The sequence below is a fragment of the Choloepus didactylus genome, chromosome 6, assembly GCF_015220235.1.
Source record: "Choloepus didactylus isolate mChoDid1 chromosome 6, mChoDid1.pri, whole genome shotgun sequence".
Classification (NCBI taxonomy): Eukaryota; Metazoa; Chordata; class Mammalia; order Pilosa; family Megalonychidae; genus Choloepus; species Choloepus didactylus.
Window position 1 is genome coordinate 89,608,387 of NC_051312.1, and position 16,429 is coordinate 89,624,815.

A 16,429-nucleotide genomic window follows, 5' to 3' on the forward strand; every position below is an offset into this window, starting at 1 on the left:
AGCCCAGATATCTCTCACCTCGCTGGGCTCCCTGCCCCCTACCTCAGCTTCTCTGATCTCTCTCCCCCAAATTATGATTCTAATCCCCCAGCTTAGCCTCTTAATGGCTCCTTATTGCTCCTTAGGCTGGCAGGGATGTTCTGGGGTATGCCCCCCTCACCCATCTCTCCAGCTTCATCCCCCTCCTTCCCAGTTTCCTCACCCCGAAAGGGTGGGCTGGCTATCTAGGCTGGTTTCCTAACATTCCCTTTTACCTTGCAAATCAGCTCAAATGTCACCTCCTCCATGAAGGCTTCCAGGACTACACCCTTCCCACCCCCGTGCCCTCCTCTCGGCTCCTACCACATCAGCATGCCCCTGTCTTTAAACTCATCACTCAGTGCAACATGGTCTGCTCACGTGACTCTCTCCCAGCATCTGTGGGCTCCCTCATCCTGTCTGCACTCCGTTAGCACACGTGACTACTGCGGGTAGCGGTGTGAGAGAACAGGAGAGGAAATTCACTGCCCAGAATATTTCCATTTTATGGTGCCGAGAGACAAAAGATAGAGTGGCTGTGAGTGCAGTATTCCTGTCCACCACTTACAGGCTGCAGAACTTCCAGCAAGCTACTTAATCTCTGAAATGAGGAGGCCCTCAGCCTTCTATAGGAATGATATAAGAATTAAAGGAGACAATACAAGCCAAGTCAGAAACGCAGCCAGGCAAGAAGGCAATGCAACATCAGCATGCTGGCAAGCCTCCTCAGCTCCTCTCCAACACGCGAGAAAGGCCTGCAAACCCCGATGGCCCGTGCTGGCCACACCTGAGCACCTGCTCCATGCCCAGCACTGGGCAGGGACGTTCATGCTTATAAGGTAATTAAAGCAGCCGCCACCACTCACTGAGCACAAATCATGGACCTGTGTGCAGACCCAGGTTGCCTGGCTTGGCCCCGCTTTGTACCTAAATAGAGATGGAACCCAGTCTTTCCAGAAGGTGAGCATGGGGTAGGCTGCTGGTGGTCAAGTTTCTCAGAAGGTAGACCACTAATCAGCATTAGCTCTAGGCTCAGCGAGGACAACCCTGCTTAGGAAAGGAGCAACCACATCTAGGAGCAGGGCAGGCCACGTACTCTCCCAGAGCAACAGATCCTTGAAGGCCACCGGCCAGAGCATGGCTGGGCAGTCTGGGGCAGCAGAAAAGGACCATGGCTCAGTCCTGCTTCCCGTGGCTGGGCCATGGGGCTGGGGTTCACCGCCCAGGGCTCCCCCTGGCTCCAGAGGACCTGGCCCACACTGCTGCGTGTGAGCCAGCACCTTCCCTGCATCCACTCCCACCTTGAATGGCCCTGGGCCTGGGGCACTGTCAGTCTCCAGACCCAGCATCCCCCAGGCCTTGTCCTTTCGAGAGTTTCTCTCACTGCCTGGAATTCTTATTTTCTCATGGGTAGTTTGAATATCTGGGTCTCCCAAAAGATGGGCCATGTCCCCCAGATTGATTCACCTCTGGCCATGCCATGCCCCTGCTCAAGAGTCCCCACTGGCCTGAGCCCCTCGGTCCTACATCCAGGGTTCATCCATCTGGCCCAGGCCAACCTCTGCATCCCCAGCCCCCGTCTCTGCTCTCACACATGCATTTTATGCTCCATGCACTGAATTACCTGTAGTTCCCCAAACAGGCTCTTTTAAGCTCCATGCCTTTGCACAAGCCATACCCTCCATCTAGAAAACAATCCCACTCTAGTCCACTGGGCAAATCTGTACTCCTTCAAGAGTCCCCTTCTCCCTGAGGCCCTCCCTGTCTCCCAGCAGAGTTAACCCCTCCCCCTCAGAGCTCCCAGAACCTCTTGCATCCATCTCTGCTACAGCACAGACCCCACAGTTCTACAACTGTGTCTTCATATGTCGGTCTCCCCTGCTATCCTATCCTGTGAATGCCTTAAAGATATGGGTGGCTTTCATATTCCAGTGGTGGGGCGTGTGGCAGTTGGTAGAAATTGAAGAAAGACTTGAATGAAATGGAAAGTGAGGATACCGCCCCCGCTCCCCGCCACCACCAGCATGAGTCCACCCACCCAGGAGAGATTCCACTGGGGGCTTAACTCCCCACCATGGAGAGCAGCCCTTGGCCTCCTGTGGGCCCACCTGGCAGTGCTGAGTTGCCATCTGTCCATGGAGATTGCTCTAGCTCAGCAGACAATGTTCCAAGAGGAGCCCAGGGAAGGGGTGGGTGAGCCTTGGCCCATGACAGACCCTGTCTCAGGCAAGGGAGGCCAAGGTGGTGGGACCAGGTGGGCAGCTGCAGGGACAGCAGCAGGGCGGAGGGCCTGCCTGGGTGCTGGGAGACGTCCCATGGTGTGGTGAGATGCAGCAGCCATGGGGGATGCTGACGGTGGCCAGAAGACTGCAGGGGTCCTCTGCAAGGACGGTCCTTGTCCTCACCTGGCCTGGTCCTTACAGTGGGGCAGGGCAGAAGTGAGGCCAGGAGCAAGCCAGGGTGATAAGCTCTGAGCTGGCAGATGGGTGAGGCACCCAGAGCATGGCAGGGGTGGGCCAGGGCCCAGGCAATGAGGACTGAGGATCCTTTTATCCAAATTGGGGGGTGAGCTGGAGGGTTGAGGCAGCTGTAGGGCTAAAGTCTGGGAGCTGGAGGTTGGAGGCCACACTGCCACAGGAAGCCTATTGATGGGGATGCAGCGGCCCCAGATGCAGGGGGGAGGGGAGGGGGGAAAGGAGGCAGCAGGGTCACTCCAAGAACAATAGGAGGAAAAGCTGAGTGGCAGGGGCTGGGAGAAAGGGGAAGGGGAAGGCAAGGAGCTGGAGGGAGGAAGTGGGCAGCGGGAGCAGCTCCACTGATAAAGAGGTTCCAAATGGCTCTAATGGTCCTTGTCAGGACCTATTACAGAAGAAAGCCTGAGCCTGCTCTTCACATGAACCAGCCAACCTGGCCCAGCTCCCGGGAGACGTGCAGTGGTAATCACCGCCTCACCCCGCCACGCTGAGGGGGGGCGGGAGTCACAGGCTCTCCAGGCACAGTGGGGGGGCTCGGGAAAGGAAGCTCCATGACATCCGCCATCTCTCATCATCTGCACACTGCCCGGGGTATTTATTTACGGGTATTTATCCCCATCTGAGAGCAAATGAAGACAGCAAGGCTCAGGGAAGAGCTACTATGTATGGTTGAGCAAGTCACACACTGCCCAACACTAAGACGTGCCACTTGCATGGTGGTTACCATAAGTGAGCATATTTGCTGGGGAAATTTCCCAGCAGGCGGCGGTCAAGTATCCTGAGGAAGGGGCACCTTTTGCTAATTTGCACAAAGGCTTGATATGGGCAAGTGGGGGTGAGTCAGAGAAGAGTGCAGATGTGATATGTGAACCTGTGTGCAGACAGGAGGCAGGCCTCTGCCAGCCCTCAACAGCTCCCCTCAAAACCCACCTTGTACTCTGGGACCCAGTATGGCGATCCCAGGCCCAGTTGGCTCTCTTGGATCCTTTCCTTCCCCTTTCTTTCTGGGGGAAGGTCAAACTTCTCTCTCCCATGAAGCCTTTCCCTCCCTCTGACCTCTCCACCACAGACTCTTGGAACCAACCAGTTTGACCCTCAGTCACATTCTGAATTGTGGAGATGGAGGGAGCGTGGGCTCTGGGGGCAGACAGAACTGGCTCTGTATCAGGGCAAGGTACTCAATCCCTCTGAGCCTCAGTTTCTTCATCCTCTGATGGATGCTGTTAAAGAAGGTGCTACATGTCAGTGGCACCTACTAGGTACATTATAAGGGATGGTGCAATGGGCTGTGGACCCCTCCAGGGCAGGGATGGTCTGAGATGCCTCTCCATCCCCTGGGCCCAGCATCAAGCCCAGGTGCAGGGTGGTGCAGGAATGGGAGAAGGTGTGAGTGCAAGACTGTATGTCGCAGGGATGCTTTGGGGCCACCTGTGGACGGGGTCATTGTCCAAGCCCCAGACTCATCCTCAGGCTCAGACCTGGGCCTCAGTGGATCCCAAGGGAAGGCAGGGAAGGTGCTCCCACAATGCTGGGCCTCCTCCCCTTTAGAGCTCTCCTAGCTGCCTGGGGGCAGGATGAAGGATGAGGCGGGCAGGAGCTGAGGGAGTGGCTATCTCCTGGGACCTGGCAGTTCTGGGCTGACCCAGTCTGCAGCAGGGACAAGGAGTGGACAAGAGGCTGCTCTCGTGAGAAATCAGAGAGGAAGAGAGCAGCTGGGGGAGGGGGATGACCCTGGGCTGTGTCCTGGCCCCCTGCAGGGGAGGCTGAGGTCGGGGGTGTCTGATGGAGAATCCCAGAGACCCCAGCCCCAGAGCCTATAGGGGTTCAGCCCACCTCTTTCCCATTCTTGCACCCACCCTTCAGGAAGCTGAGACCCCCCCACCACGAGCAGGGCAGCGGGTGTCCATTAGGGCAGCGGGGTGTCCATTTCTCCTGCGGGCTGCCGCACCTCCTCACTGCCTCCTGATGATTGTCACGGCTTCTCCTCATCCTTCTCTGCCTCTGTCCTGCCCCTCCCACCCTAGAGCCAGCTGCATTCAGAGGACAGGTAGAAAGAGAGCTTATTAGCAGCCAGGGCTCCTGCAGCCACAGAGCACGACTGCAGCCACGAGCACCAGCCCAGGAAGCGGATGTCGTTTGCCACACACCGCAGTCCCCGCTGCCCCAGATTGTGCCCCAGGCTGGGACGCACAAGGCCGCCTCTTGCATGCCCGAGACCCCATAGGGTCAGGAGCACCTCCCTGGGTCCCAAAACAGAACTTGGTGTCTGAGCTTTGCGGTGGGGACAGTGCCAGAGCAGGAGCTGCCCTGCCTTGGCAACATTGCAGACCTTCAGAATCACGGTGTCTGGGAGCCAGCTGTCTAGATGGGCTCCTGCTCCCCTGCCTGTCACCCCTGGGGCAGAGGCTGCAGCCTCAGTGACAGGAGCTCAGCCTACCACTGCTCCAGCAGTTCCGGCGATGGGAACTCTCTCCCTCTGGATGTGCCTGTTCCTCCTTCCAACTGAAAGTCCTTCCTTTCTCAGACAAGCCGCCTGATGGGGGAGGACTGGGTTTTGGAGTCTAGCAACACTGGATTTGAATTTCAGGCTGGCCACCTACCAGATGAGTGACCTTGGAAAGAACATTTAACTTCTCTGAGCCCCAGCTTCCTGCTTGTAAAATGGGGACAACAGTACCAGCATGCTGTGCGGATGAGTGAGACCACAGACACAGAGTAATTTCGGGGTCAGATGACCTGGGATTGCGGGAGTAATATAGAACTGGGTGCTAGCTGCCGGCCCTCTCCCAATCTCTTAGCACCTTGGGCCTCCCCTTCCTCCCTGGTTCACGAGGATGACATCACCGCCACTCCCAGGAGGGCTGCAGGGCCCAAACACGATTACAGATGTAAGCTGGAAGTCGCCAAATCCATGAGTGTTCCTATAATTATCATTTCCTGTCTGACAGCCCTTTAATTATCCAAAGACTATGATCAACCTTCACCCTCCCCCAAAACTTTCCTATACCAAATTTCTCCAGCTGCTGAGGAAGGTCAGTTCGACTGCCCTGCCCTCCAGACCAGGTGGGCACTGTGGCCAAGGCAGACCCAGAGGCCAGCCGGGCTCCACAGGCCAAGCCCATGACGCCAGCCCTGACGGAGGAAGGCCCTGGCTCGGCAGCACCCCATCCCACCTCACAGCCCAGAATCCCCAGCTGCAGAGAACGGAACCCAGGCAAGACCCTCGGGGAGTGGGGAGGACACAGAGAAGCCCTTTCTACCCATTCCACAGCTCTGCATAATGGGTGGTATATTCCCATTTTATAGCTCAGAGAGGTGAAGTGATTTCCCCAAGGTCACACAGGGCAAATAATGGTGGAGCCAGAATTCACACCCAGGTCTGGGGGCCTCCAGTGTCCCCAATGGCCTCAGAGCCACAAGGAGAAGTCACTGTGAGATGCAGGCAGGGCCAGGGGGGTTATATTGGAATTTCAGTTAGAAAAGACGTCAAAGACCATCTCACCTCATCCTCCAAAGGTCCAATTAAGAAATGGAGAACCTGGAAGAGGATGACCTTGAAACATGGACACATGATTAGCTCATATTAAATTAGTGCAGAAGTGACAGAGAATTCAACGGATGGTGTTGGGAAATCTGGCCATCCATTTGGAAAAAAATAAAGTTCAATCCTTACCTTACACCCCATCCCAAACTGATTCCCAGCTTCTCCCCTCCCCATCCTTGCCACCTCTTTCTTTCAGTCATTGTACACACATGAACTAAGCCCTTCTCTGCGCCGGCCCTGCTGGGACCTGGACACCAGGCTCCAACTCCACGCTGAGCAGCCTCTTGAGAAAAATGAGCAGCAAACAGGCAACTCCAATCCTGGAAATGAGTTTGGTGAGGGAGGCAAGCATGGGCTGCTTAGAAGCACAGAGGCCAGATCCTTAACGTTGTCGATTATGGAGAGAGGTGGCCTGGAGGACTTCCTGGAAGTGGAGGGGACTGCAAGTAAAGCTGGAAGAAACTGGGCTTGCTGAGATAACAAGGCTGAGGAGCCTCAATCCAGGCAGAGTAAGGGGGCGGCAGGTGCAAAGGCACAGAGCAAAGCAGGCTTTGTTTTGGAGAATTGACTTCTTATGGGATTAGAGAAGCTCTCCCTCTGTAAGGGAGTGAAATTCCGTATCTACTATCTATTATTTCCTTAATTTATTATTTGACTTGATTTTTTTAATGATACTTTTGCATTAAAAGTTTAAATTTTTATGTAATCAAATCTATCCCTCTTTATAGTTTTTGCATTTGGTATTGTGCTTAAGAAAGGTGGCTCAAAATTAAATATTTCACTCATATTTTAGACTGGTAGTTTCTTGGCTTCATTGTTTACATTTAACCTGTAATCCACCCATCCATCTATAGCTCCACACAGATGTACATGTGTATGGGGTGAGGTTTGAAAGTGTTGTTTCTAAAGCATTAAGACCAGAATTTCTTTGACTTTACACCTTTCCAAATTGTTTAAATTTTCTCAATAAATGTGTGCTATCTTTCTAAACAGAAAAAAAAATCATTTAATGCATCTGGAATTTATTTGGGTTTGAGGTAAGAGGTAGGGATCTAATTTTACTTTCACAAAAATGGATAGTCAGCTGTCCCCACGCTATTTGCAGTGATATCCACACTCGTTGACCACACACTACATTCTCATACGTGCGTGGACTTGTTTTTTGGTTTTCCAGGCTGTCCCATGGCAGCCCCTGTGTGCCAGCTCTGCCTGGTACAATTTCTTCCCACCTGACTGAGCCCTGCCCTCTGTGTCACCCCCACAGTCCTAGCTCTGCTTTGAGGTCCCAGAGCTCAGCTGTGCCCTCAGCCCCACCCAGCCCTGCAGGCGGTGGGAGAAAGTGACTGAGGGGTCCCACCACTGAGCCTGCCCTCAGGAGCCCGGGCAACTCTAGTCCTCAGTCTGCTCTTCCAAATAGGGAGGCTGGTGTACAGGAGGAGCTTAGGAAATGTCAGCGGGAAGGGAGCTGGGAGCTCCAGGAAAGGAGGGGCACGCAGGCCCTGGCCGGATTACCCTGGCCCTGACCCCAGGAGATTTGGGGGAGAGGGCAGCGTGGGGCGGTTTAAGACGTATTATAGCATTAGGGCCAAGCAGGGAAAGGGATTAGGATCCCCACCCCCACCCAGCTCCTGAGCAGCCTAGGAGGCTGGATTTATTTTTCTGGGCTACAGAGAGCTGGGCAATTAGGCCTCTGTCTGCCCTTGCTGGGGTGCACTCAGAGCGGTTCATTAGGCAGAAAAATGAAATCAGGCACAGCCTGGAGCTCCCCTCCCCCGCCATCCCTTGGGTTGCATCAGCCCGTGGGAGTGACTCAGAGAGGAAGACCGGGGGGACCCTTAGGAAGTAACACCCTAGAACCCCTCAGGAAGCCAAGGTCACAGGGTGGGGGGCCACAGCCCCTCTGCTGGTGGCCCACCATCTCCTGTTCCATCCATGCCCACAGACCCGATGCACAAGGTGTTCACGGAGCTTCATAAATAAGGGCTTAGCAGCTTTGGCACGGCCAAGCCAGGTACCCTCAGTGCCATTTCAAGGGGAGCTAGGCTGAGTGTGGGGGATCCTCAAAGCCAGAGACAGTATGTCTTTATTGCCTCGATAAATCCTCAGCTCCCCACGCTGTAAAAAACCAGTCCCTAGCCGGCCCCTTCTCTCTTTCAGGGACATAATAATATCATCTCCCATTTTTCTATTCTCATAGCAGCCCAATAAGAAGGCATTATCACTCTCACTTTAGAAGAGGGAAAACTGAAGCTCATCTTTGACCCCTGCTGGATCACTTTCCCCAGGGCGCCAAAGAAGAGAACGTCATCACTTTGAAAGTCTGTAGAGAGGGCAAGTTTTTCCCAGGATTGGAACAATGGTCCCTTCTTGTTCCGGACACAAAGCGGATTCGTATCCATTACCTAATTGGACCCTCAGGCAAGACACGGATTGATATCTCCATCTAACACAAGCATGCTTTGGCCCAGATAGGGTCAGGGACGTGCCTGAGGTCATGCAGGGAGTCAGTGGCAGAGGCAAGGTAAGAGTTCGGGCTGCACGTGCCCCAGCCGGGAATGCCTACATACCCTGGAGTCTATCTTGGAGGCTGCTTCATCCAGGAAGCCCACCCTGATTCCTGAGTGATTCCTTTGGGCCTAGAGCATGGGAGTCACAGGAGCTGAGATTCTCTTCCTCAGCCTCACTTAAAGAACAGAGGCCCCAGCAGCTACTTCAGGGCTGAGGGGGGCCTTCTATCTGGCGTGGGGGATGGGGGAGGACAGGGAGGACTCTAGACTCAGGGCCCACCCCTCCCCACAGGACCCCCTTCCTTTCCTTCTCCCTTCCAGGGCTGTGACACCCAAGAGGGAACAGCAAGAGGACATGAGTAGGGAACCCGAGATTCCAGAATCAGAAGAGACCTCAAGAGGTCATTTGGCCCACCGGGTGCCCACAGGGGACAGAAGGTTCTCACTGAGAACAGGAGCTTGGGTTCTGGACTCCCAGTCTTGACTCACCAAGAAAACACAAGTCGGCACATAGAAGGATGCCTGGAGGGCTGACGGTATGTCTGCTGCAGGGCTGAGGGCTGCGAACCATTTGCAACAGCGGGAATTTTGTTGGTAAAGCCCTTACTATGAGCTAGGTGTTCACAAAGACCATCTCATTTAATTCTTCTCGCCTTCTAGAAGGTGATAACTCTCCCCATCCATCAGGAACGGAAACTGAGGCTCAAAGGTAGAGGGATTGCTTTTATTGATTCCATAAATGTTCGTTAACATTAACACCCACAAACCCAGCCCTGGCCTCAGGACAGACGAGCAGGTTGCCAGGCCACCGTCACTCTAGGTACCATGCTGGGTAGAGGAGGGAAAGCGGCTCTGAGAGGACAGAGATACCCCTAATCCAGACACACGCAAAGTTACACAGATGCAGGTAGTGGAGCTGGGCTGTGTCTACACCTAAGTGCTCTCTCTACTGCCCTGGGAGGCCAGGGAGAACAAAGGGGAGAATTAACCCTGAAGGGAGAATCAGGAGGTCTGGGTTCTGGCTTTAAGTCTGCAGTTGACTACTGTGGTAGCTAGAGCCACTCACTGGGAGTGCAGGGGGAGGGGGATGTGGAGTAGGCTCTATGGGCCTCAGTTTCCCCAGCTGTACAACAAAGATCTTAGCATGCCTGAGCTCTATTCCCACTAGCCGAACTGATATTCAGGACAGTGCTTTGCTACTGCACATGCAGAAGGAGAAGTTCTTGTTAGGAACTGCCCCTCCCCCCTCCAGGACAGACCCCTTTCCCTCAGGACGGCCAGACATCCTTGACACAAGACCAAACGGTTGGTTGAGAGGACAGTAGGTGGGGAGCCAGCTGGGACACTTGCTTCCCCCTCCTCCTGCCCAGTGGCAGAGCCCAACCCCAGCTCCCAGGGTGCCTAGGAGGTCCTGTGGCTGATCAGCACCCTCCCTCCTGCCAACCACAGCCAGGGGCAGGGGAGGCGGAGCCAGGAATGCAGCACGCACCCATCCACACATGAATGCCCGTCCCTCTCCAGACCACCCTACACCTGCTGGGCCTTAGAAACTAGGTTGGGAAGGGAAGAGAGAGAGGAGGGGAACACAACAAGCTTATTGAGCGTCCTGCCTCTCCACCCACGGTCAGCAAGATGGCAGGTGCATTGTGCTCCCTAACTGGTTTCCACATCTGCTCTTCAGCTCAGCTGCTCAGCCATTCTTCCAAACCTTGCCTGAGCACCTCCTCTGAGACAGGCCCCTCAGAGGGGCAGGCCCAGCCCTTGCCCTCAACACACTCAGAGTCTAGCAGGAGACACAGAAGATCACCATCCATATCCCAAGGTGCTGTGGGAGCCCATGGGAGAAAGGACGAGAGGGAGGGAGGGAGGCTAGGAGGGATGACTGTCCTTTTCTTTGGAGAAAAGGGACTGTTAAGGAAGAGACATTTGCCATGAGTCTTGAGAGACAGAGACAAGAGAATAAAGGCAAACAATCCAATTAAAAATGGGCAAAGGACTTGAATAGACATTTCTCCAGTGGAGATACACAAATGGTCAATCAGCACATGAAAAGATGCTCAACATTATTAGCCATTAGGGAAATGCAAATTCAAAACCACAATGAGATACCACTTCTTGCCCACTAGGATAGCTATTATTTTTAAAAATGGAAGATAAAGTGTTGGTGAGGATGCATAGAAGTGGGAACTCTTGTACATTGGTGGGGATGTAAAATGGTGCAGCAGCTGTGGAAAACAGTTGGGTTCTTTCTCAGAAAGTTCCGTATAGAATTACCATATGACCTGGCAATACCACTTCTAGTTATATACCCAAAAGAGTTGAAAGAAGGGACTCAGATATTTGTCCACAAATGTTCATAGCAACATTATTCACAATAGCCATAAGGTGGAAGCAACCTAAGTATCCATCAACAAATGACTGGATAAACAATATGTGGTAATACACACAACTGAATATTATTCAGCCATAAAAAGGAATGAAGTTCTGATATACGTGGCCAGATGGATGGACCTCTAAGTAAAATAAGTGAAATAAGCCAGACCCAAAAGGACAAATATTGTATGATTGCACTACATGAAATAACCAGAATATGCCAATTCATAGAGTCAGAAAATGGGTTACAGGTTGGGGAGAGGGAGTGGGGAGCTATATGCTTAATGGGTACAACATTTGGGGAGATGGAAAAGTTCTGGTAATGGCTGGTGGTGATGGGAGCACGACATCGTGAATATGATTAAACCACTGAGCTGCATCCTTGAAAGTGGTTAAAATGGGAAATTTGAGGTTGGATATGTGCTACCACAATATAAATTTTAAAAGAGGGAGAGAAAGGATTCCAGACAGAAGGCGCAGCATGAGCAAAGACAGAGCGCTGTCAACGGGCGAGGAATGCGCTGGGAACGGGGAGACGCTTGGCTGGCTGTTGTGGTGGAGGGGAAGGGGGACAGGGGTCTGGTGGATTTCCTCCTGGCAGGTGTCTTCCTGCCATGGAAAGAGGGAGTTCCCCATCTGAGGGGGCAGGTAGGTGGGGCTGGGTGGGCTTTTTTCTGTCCTCCACCCTCCTGCACTGTGGTGTTCCTGGACTCGACGTCGTCAGATGCTTGGTCTCTCCTCACCCGTGGAGAGCAGGGAGACACCATCAGAGCCTCCCCCCTCTCTCTGTCGGTTGATGACACCTTCTAGGTTCTCTGGCATCCTCCCCTTGAAGGGGCCTGGAGTGGGCCTCAGCTGGGGGCAGTCACGGGCCCCTTCAAGCATTCTCTAGGGTTTACCAGTGGTCCTTGTGGCCTGAGTCTGACTCGGGACCTCCTGCAGAAAACCCTCCAGCAGCTCCCTGCCACCCAGGGCCAAGAGGGGGTCCAAGCGCCTTGCCCAGCTTCCAGGCTCTGGGGCCCAGGTGGCAACGCATGACCCCCTCCTCATCCCCTCGCCACCCTGAAGCTGAATTACTTTCAGTTCCCAGACAGGAGACACTTGTACATTCAGTTCCCCCTGCCTTGAACACTGCCTCAGTCTGGAGTGATGGGGCTATAGCCACCAGGCTCTCCCTGCTCCAGGCTCCCTGCCCCAGGGGTTTCTCTTGGCCTCTGCAATGATCACCCTGGGTGGTCTGGGTGCCTCAGCGTCTGACTGCTCCCCCTCTAGCCTGGAGGCCCCTCAAGGAAGCAGGGCGTGATCCACCTGCGACCCCCAGGTACCTAGCCCAGAACAGGTATCAGGACAGGTTTGTTGACTGAATAAATAACCAATGAATCCCAGACATATCTGTTTGGTGTGGGAGTGTGCAAGAGGACTGGGGATGTGATCAGGAGGCATTTACTCTTCCTGGAGCCCCATCTTGGTCAAATAAGCTTAAAACAGCCTTCAAAAGGCAAAACCTACTATAGAACTGCAAGTGAGAGTTGACTATCATTGTCCTATCTCCTTCAGTGTCCCTGGCTGGGAAGTTCCTCCAGGCATCTGACCTATATCCCTCTTGCCACAGAGAAGCTGCTTTTGACACTGTACTGCCTCCCACAGACACACAGTCTTCAGGGAGCCCAGTGGGACGGCCTGAGAACAGTGTGCCAACCCACCAAGCCCTTAATTGGCAGTATTTGAGTAATGAGTCACAGACAACAACCAATTAATTATCCCTGGTTATAAAAAGCTTTGCTTCCCCTTCCTTGCTGGCCAGTGAGCCCGGCCCCCTGCTGCCAGGCGCCACCACTCCAGGATCTGGGGCAGGAGACTAGGTCATTTTGCGTCTCTGGTCCTCAGTTTCCTGTTTCTCTATTTGTCAGATGTGTGTCCTGGGGGGTGACAGCAGTGTGAGCAAAGGCTTGGAGGAGGTGGGGATGTGACAGGCTGGTTGGGAGGAAGGAAGGAGACCAGCATGGTGGAGGAGAAGAGGGCTCCTTCCCAGGCTCTCTCCACCTTCCACATGCCCTAGGATCTTTGGAGCTAGATCTCCACCAGGAAATGCTGAGGGTTCCTAGCCTGGCATTCAAGGACACTCTCACTCTTGTCCCAAATGCTCCCAGTCAAGTGCTCTTTATCCTCCAACAGGCAATTTCCTAAGTCCCCCTCTGGCCTCTCCTCCTTCCAATATGCTCTCATGTAAACACACATACTCAATACACATGCTCTCCACCCCAGCCTTCATCCTCCAGAGATCACTCCAAATCTACGAGGACTCCCTGTGTGACAGCTCTAAGCCTTGATTTCCACATCCCTAAAATGGGGATAACAAACATGCCCCACAGGCAATGCACGTAAGCCACTTGGCCAGGCTCCCAGCATACGATGGGTATTCAATGTATGTTAACGGCTACTATATTCTCCCACTTCATTTCCCAGTTGCAGACTGGGAGCCAAATGCTTCTGTGACTCGCCCTTTTGTCTGGAGCCCCATTTCCCAGAGGAAGCCCAGAGGGATCAGGCTCCACAGAGGAAGGGCTTGAGCCCAGGCTTGTCTGAGTTGGGGGATGCAGGTGGGGCCAGGGGCATGGGGTCCCAAAGAAGGACACAAGGAGCCAGAGGCCCTCTGTTGGCCTCCCTGCCTCCTTGCAGAGGCTTCTCTTCCCACCCCGAAGCCCAAGCAGTTCTCCTCTCCCGACCCCACCAGCACGCCCAGAGCTTGCTCCTGGGCCTCTATTTTTCAGCAAAACATACAGAGCACCTACTACACTAGCCCTGTCTCTGTGACACCAGCTGTCAAAGGAGGGAATGGGGGGAGAAAAGAGGAGAGAAAGAGAGGAAATGAGCAGGCTGAGGCCCGGAAGCCAGGAAGTGGGAGGAGACATGGGACAAGGTGAGCGACTGGGGGGTGGGGGAGAGGCTGCTGGTCCTCAGCTGTGTTTCGGGATCACCAGAGGTGAGCTCAGCCCTTTCTGCAGACTCCTTGCCTCCCAGAGCTGCTGCAAAATCCTCTCCCCTCGCCCAGCCAATCTGGTCTGCAGCTTCCTGCTGCCCCTCCAGCCTTTGCCCCATACCTGGCGTCCCAGACCCTCGTGTTTTCACCGTCTGCACCACCCCAGCTCCCAGTCAACACAAAACTGGCCTTGGCTCACCACTTCCCCCACCCTCGTGCTGGCCACAGCCAAGAGCCGTCACTTCCTGACTCCAGGGTCTGTGACTGGCTGGTGCAGGGCCCACTAAGGGGCGTGTGACATCCTGGGAGATGCTGCTTCCCCCAGCGACTGCCCCGAAGGCCAAGGGGCTTCCTGCTTGGGGACTCAGCCACCCTTCTCCTCCCTTGGCCTCAACCGTCTTCTCGCCCCCATCCCCACCAAGGGCGCGGAGGGCGTTGGGTCCACAAACTACCCGGGGCCAGATCCCAGCTCTGCCCCTTGCTGGCAGCGTGACCTTGGCCAGTCACTCCGGCCCCTGGCTTGTTTCCCATCTGTGAAAAGGAGTGATGCTGATATCCAGCTCGGGGGTGTCGGGAGGAACAAGTGAGTGGACGCATGTCAGGGCTTTGCCAGGGCCTGGTGCAGTCCATCACCAAGGTGCCGACCGAATGCCGAGCTCCGGCCTTTCCGGGTGCCGGATGGCAGCTTGGAGGAAGGCAGAGGGGCCGAGGAATTCTGATGTCCTCTAACCCACCCCCTGTCCCATTTCAGAGGTGCAGCCGAGGCTCAGGGCTCTGGAATGATCGTCTAAATGACCAGACCCAGAAAGCCCGTGCTGGTCACTTCACATTGGTCATTTCGTGTACTTCTCACAGCAGGTTCCTGAGAGGCATGTGCCATCACCTCTGTTTCACAGACTGGGAGACGGAAGCTCAAAGTCAAGAGGCACGAGTTGAACCTCAGGTCCGTCTGCCTCCAGAGCCCACACGCTTCACCACGGTGCGGGAATTCTCTGTCCATGTAAAAGGGAAAGGCTGGAACGTGTGGTTTCCCAGAAGGCTTCCTCGGAAGGCAGTTCCAGACAGGCCCGAGGGTAGAGAGAGCTGGCACTGCAAGTCCCAGTACTGCCAGGGGTTTGCTCGATGGCCTGAGGCAGCCCCTTCCTCCCTGCCTCAGTTTGGCTCCGAGGTCCCCCGTGTGCCAGGTCCAGCACTGGGAGTGGGGACATGGTGCCCATCTGGGGTACCTACTTCTCCTGACTCAGTCCAGTGCTCTGTCCCCCCACCACAGGCAAAGAAGGAGGGCAGATGTGCAGCCGACAGGCAGACAAGCTTCCTTGACCTCCCTAACCGGAGGCCTGCACTTGGCCTCTGACCTCGGCTGCCCCACCCCGTTGGCCACTCCAGCCTGTCTGGGGACTGGCTGAATCCACAGGCTGCCTTCTTTGTTCGGACAAGCAGGAGGGAGGAGGAAAGTTGTTTTCCGGCAGCAAAGCTTTTAGATAAACACCACGTAGGAATTGGGTTCCTTCAGAGAAGAAACTAGATCTGCTGGCTGGTAGTGCCCCAGGAACAGAGCGCGACTCAGGGTCTGGCCTGTGGAGCCGGGTGCTGAAGGAGGCTTTATATGGCTGAGCACCTGCTGCCAGCTCTGGCAGGCTCGAGCTCAGGTGACTGGGCCCTGGTGCCAGGCGGCGGCCCTGCCAGCTCCCCGACTCCGGCACGGCTGTGCCCAGCTCCTCACTCTTCCCTGGCCACCCGCCCGCCGATCTGGATCTGCCAGGAAGCTGAGAACTTCTGCTCACCTTGGGATGGCCCCCCCCTCCTGGAGCTCTCTTCCCTGCCCAGACCTCAGGAGAGCCCGGCCCCCACGCTGTCAGAGGAGAGTTAATGCTTCATGCTTCTTGCCCACCTGGTCAGGTGGATTCAGGAATTACAATAGGCCCATTTTACAGAGGTAGAAACTGAACCCAGAAGGGGCAGTGACCTGCTAGAGCCACACAGCATAGTGACAGAGCTAACGCATACTGCCCCCCATCCTACCCCCCAAGCTTGCTGGGGCTCCTGGGTCCCTTTGGCCCTGCCCCAGCGTGGCTCACCGGTGTGGTGTCATCGTGGGAGCGCTGGTAGCGTTTCCAGCGGCAGCCGTAGATGCCCGTGAGGCAGGAAAGGCACAGCTGTGGCTCATAGTACTGCAGGGGCTGGTGTCTCACCATGCTCGTGCCCGCGGCCCCGGCGCCCAGCCCTCATGCGCCCATGGGGGCCCCCAGCTGGTCCTGCAGAAGAAAGCACAGGGCCATGAGGCAGGGGAAGGGTGGGAGTCAGGCCCAGACACAGCACAGGTTATTGTGGCCTAAATCAGGCATCCCATCTCCCTCGGAGTCACAGGCCCACCCTTGTGGGTTCCTTAGACCTGTCCCCTGTCCATCGCCCCTGGCCTCATCCTCCCACCCCACTTCAGCCACACTGACCTCACTTTTCCTCATACAGGCCCAGCCCGCTGCTGCTTCCTCTGACTGGGATGCTCTTCCCCTAGAAACCCACATGGCTCCCC

General features: G+C 55.1%; 1 protein-coding gene across 3 annotated transcripts in view; it reads right to left on the minus strand.

Annotated features, from left to right (window-relative positions):
- The window catches only part of GDPD5 (glycerophosphodiester phosphodiesterase domain containing 5), an 86,317-nt gene that overhangs the window by 26,834 nt on the left and 43,054 nt on the right, over positions 1-16,429 (minus strand). For all 3 annotated transcript variants that reach the window (XM_037840693.1, XM_037840690.1, XM_037840692.1), the window contains exon 2: positions 15,975-16,151. In XM_037840693.1, coding sequence (XP_037696621.1) covers positions 15,975-16,091 — 117 coding nt within the window. In that variant the 5' untranslated portion in view covers positions 16,092-16,151. The remainder of the gene's footprint in view (positions 1-15,974; positions 16,152-16,429) is intronic.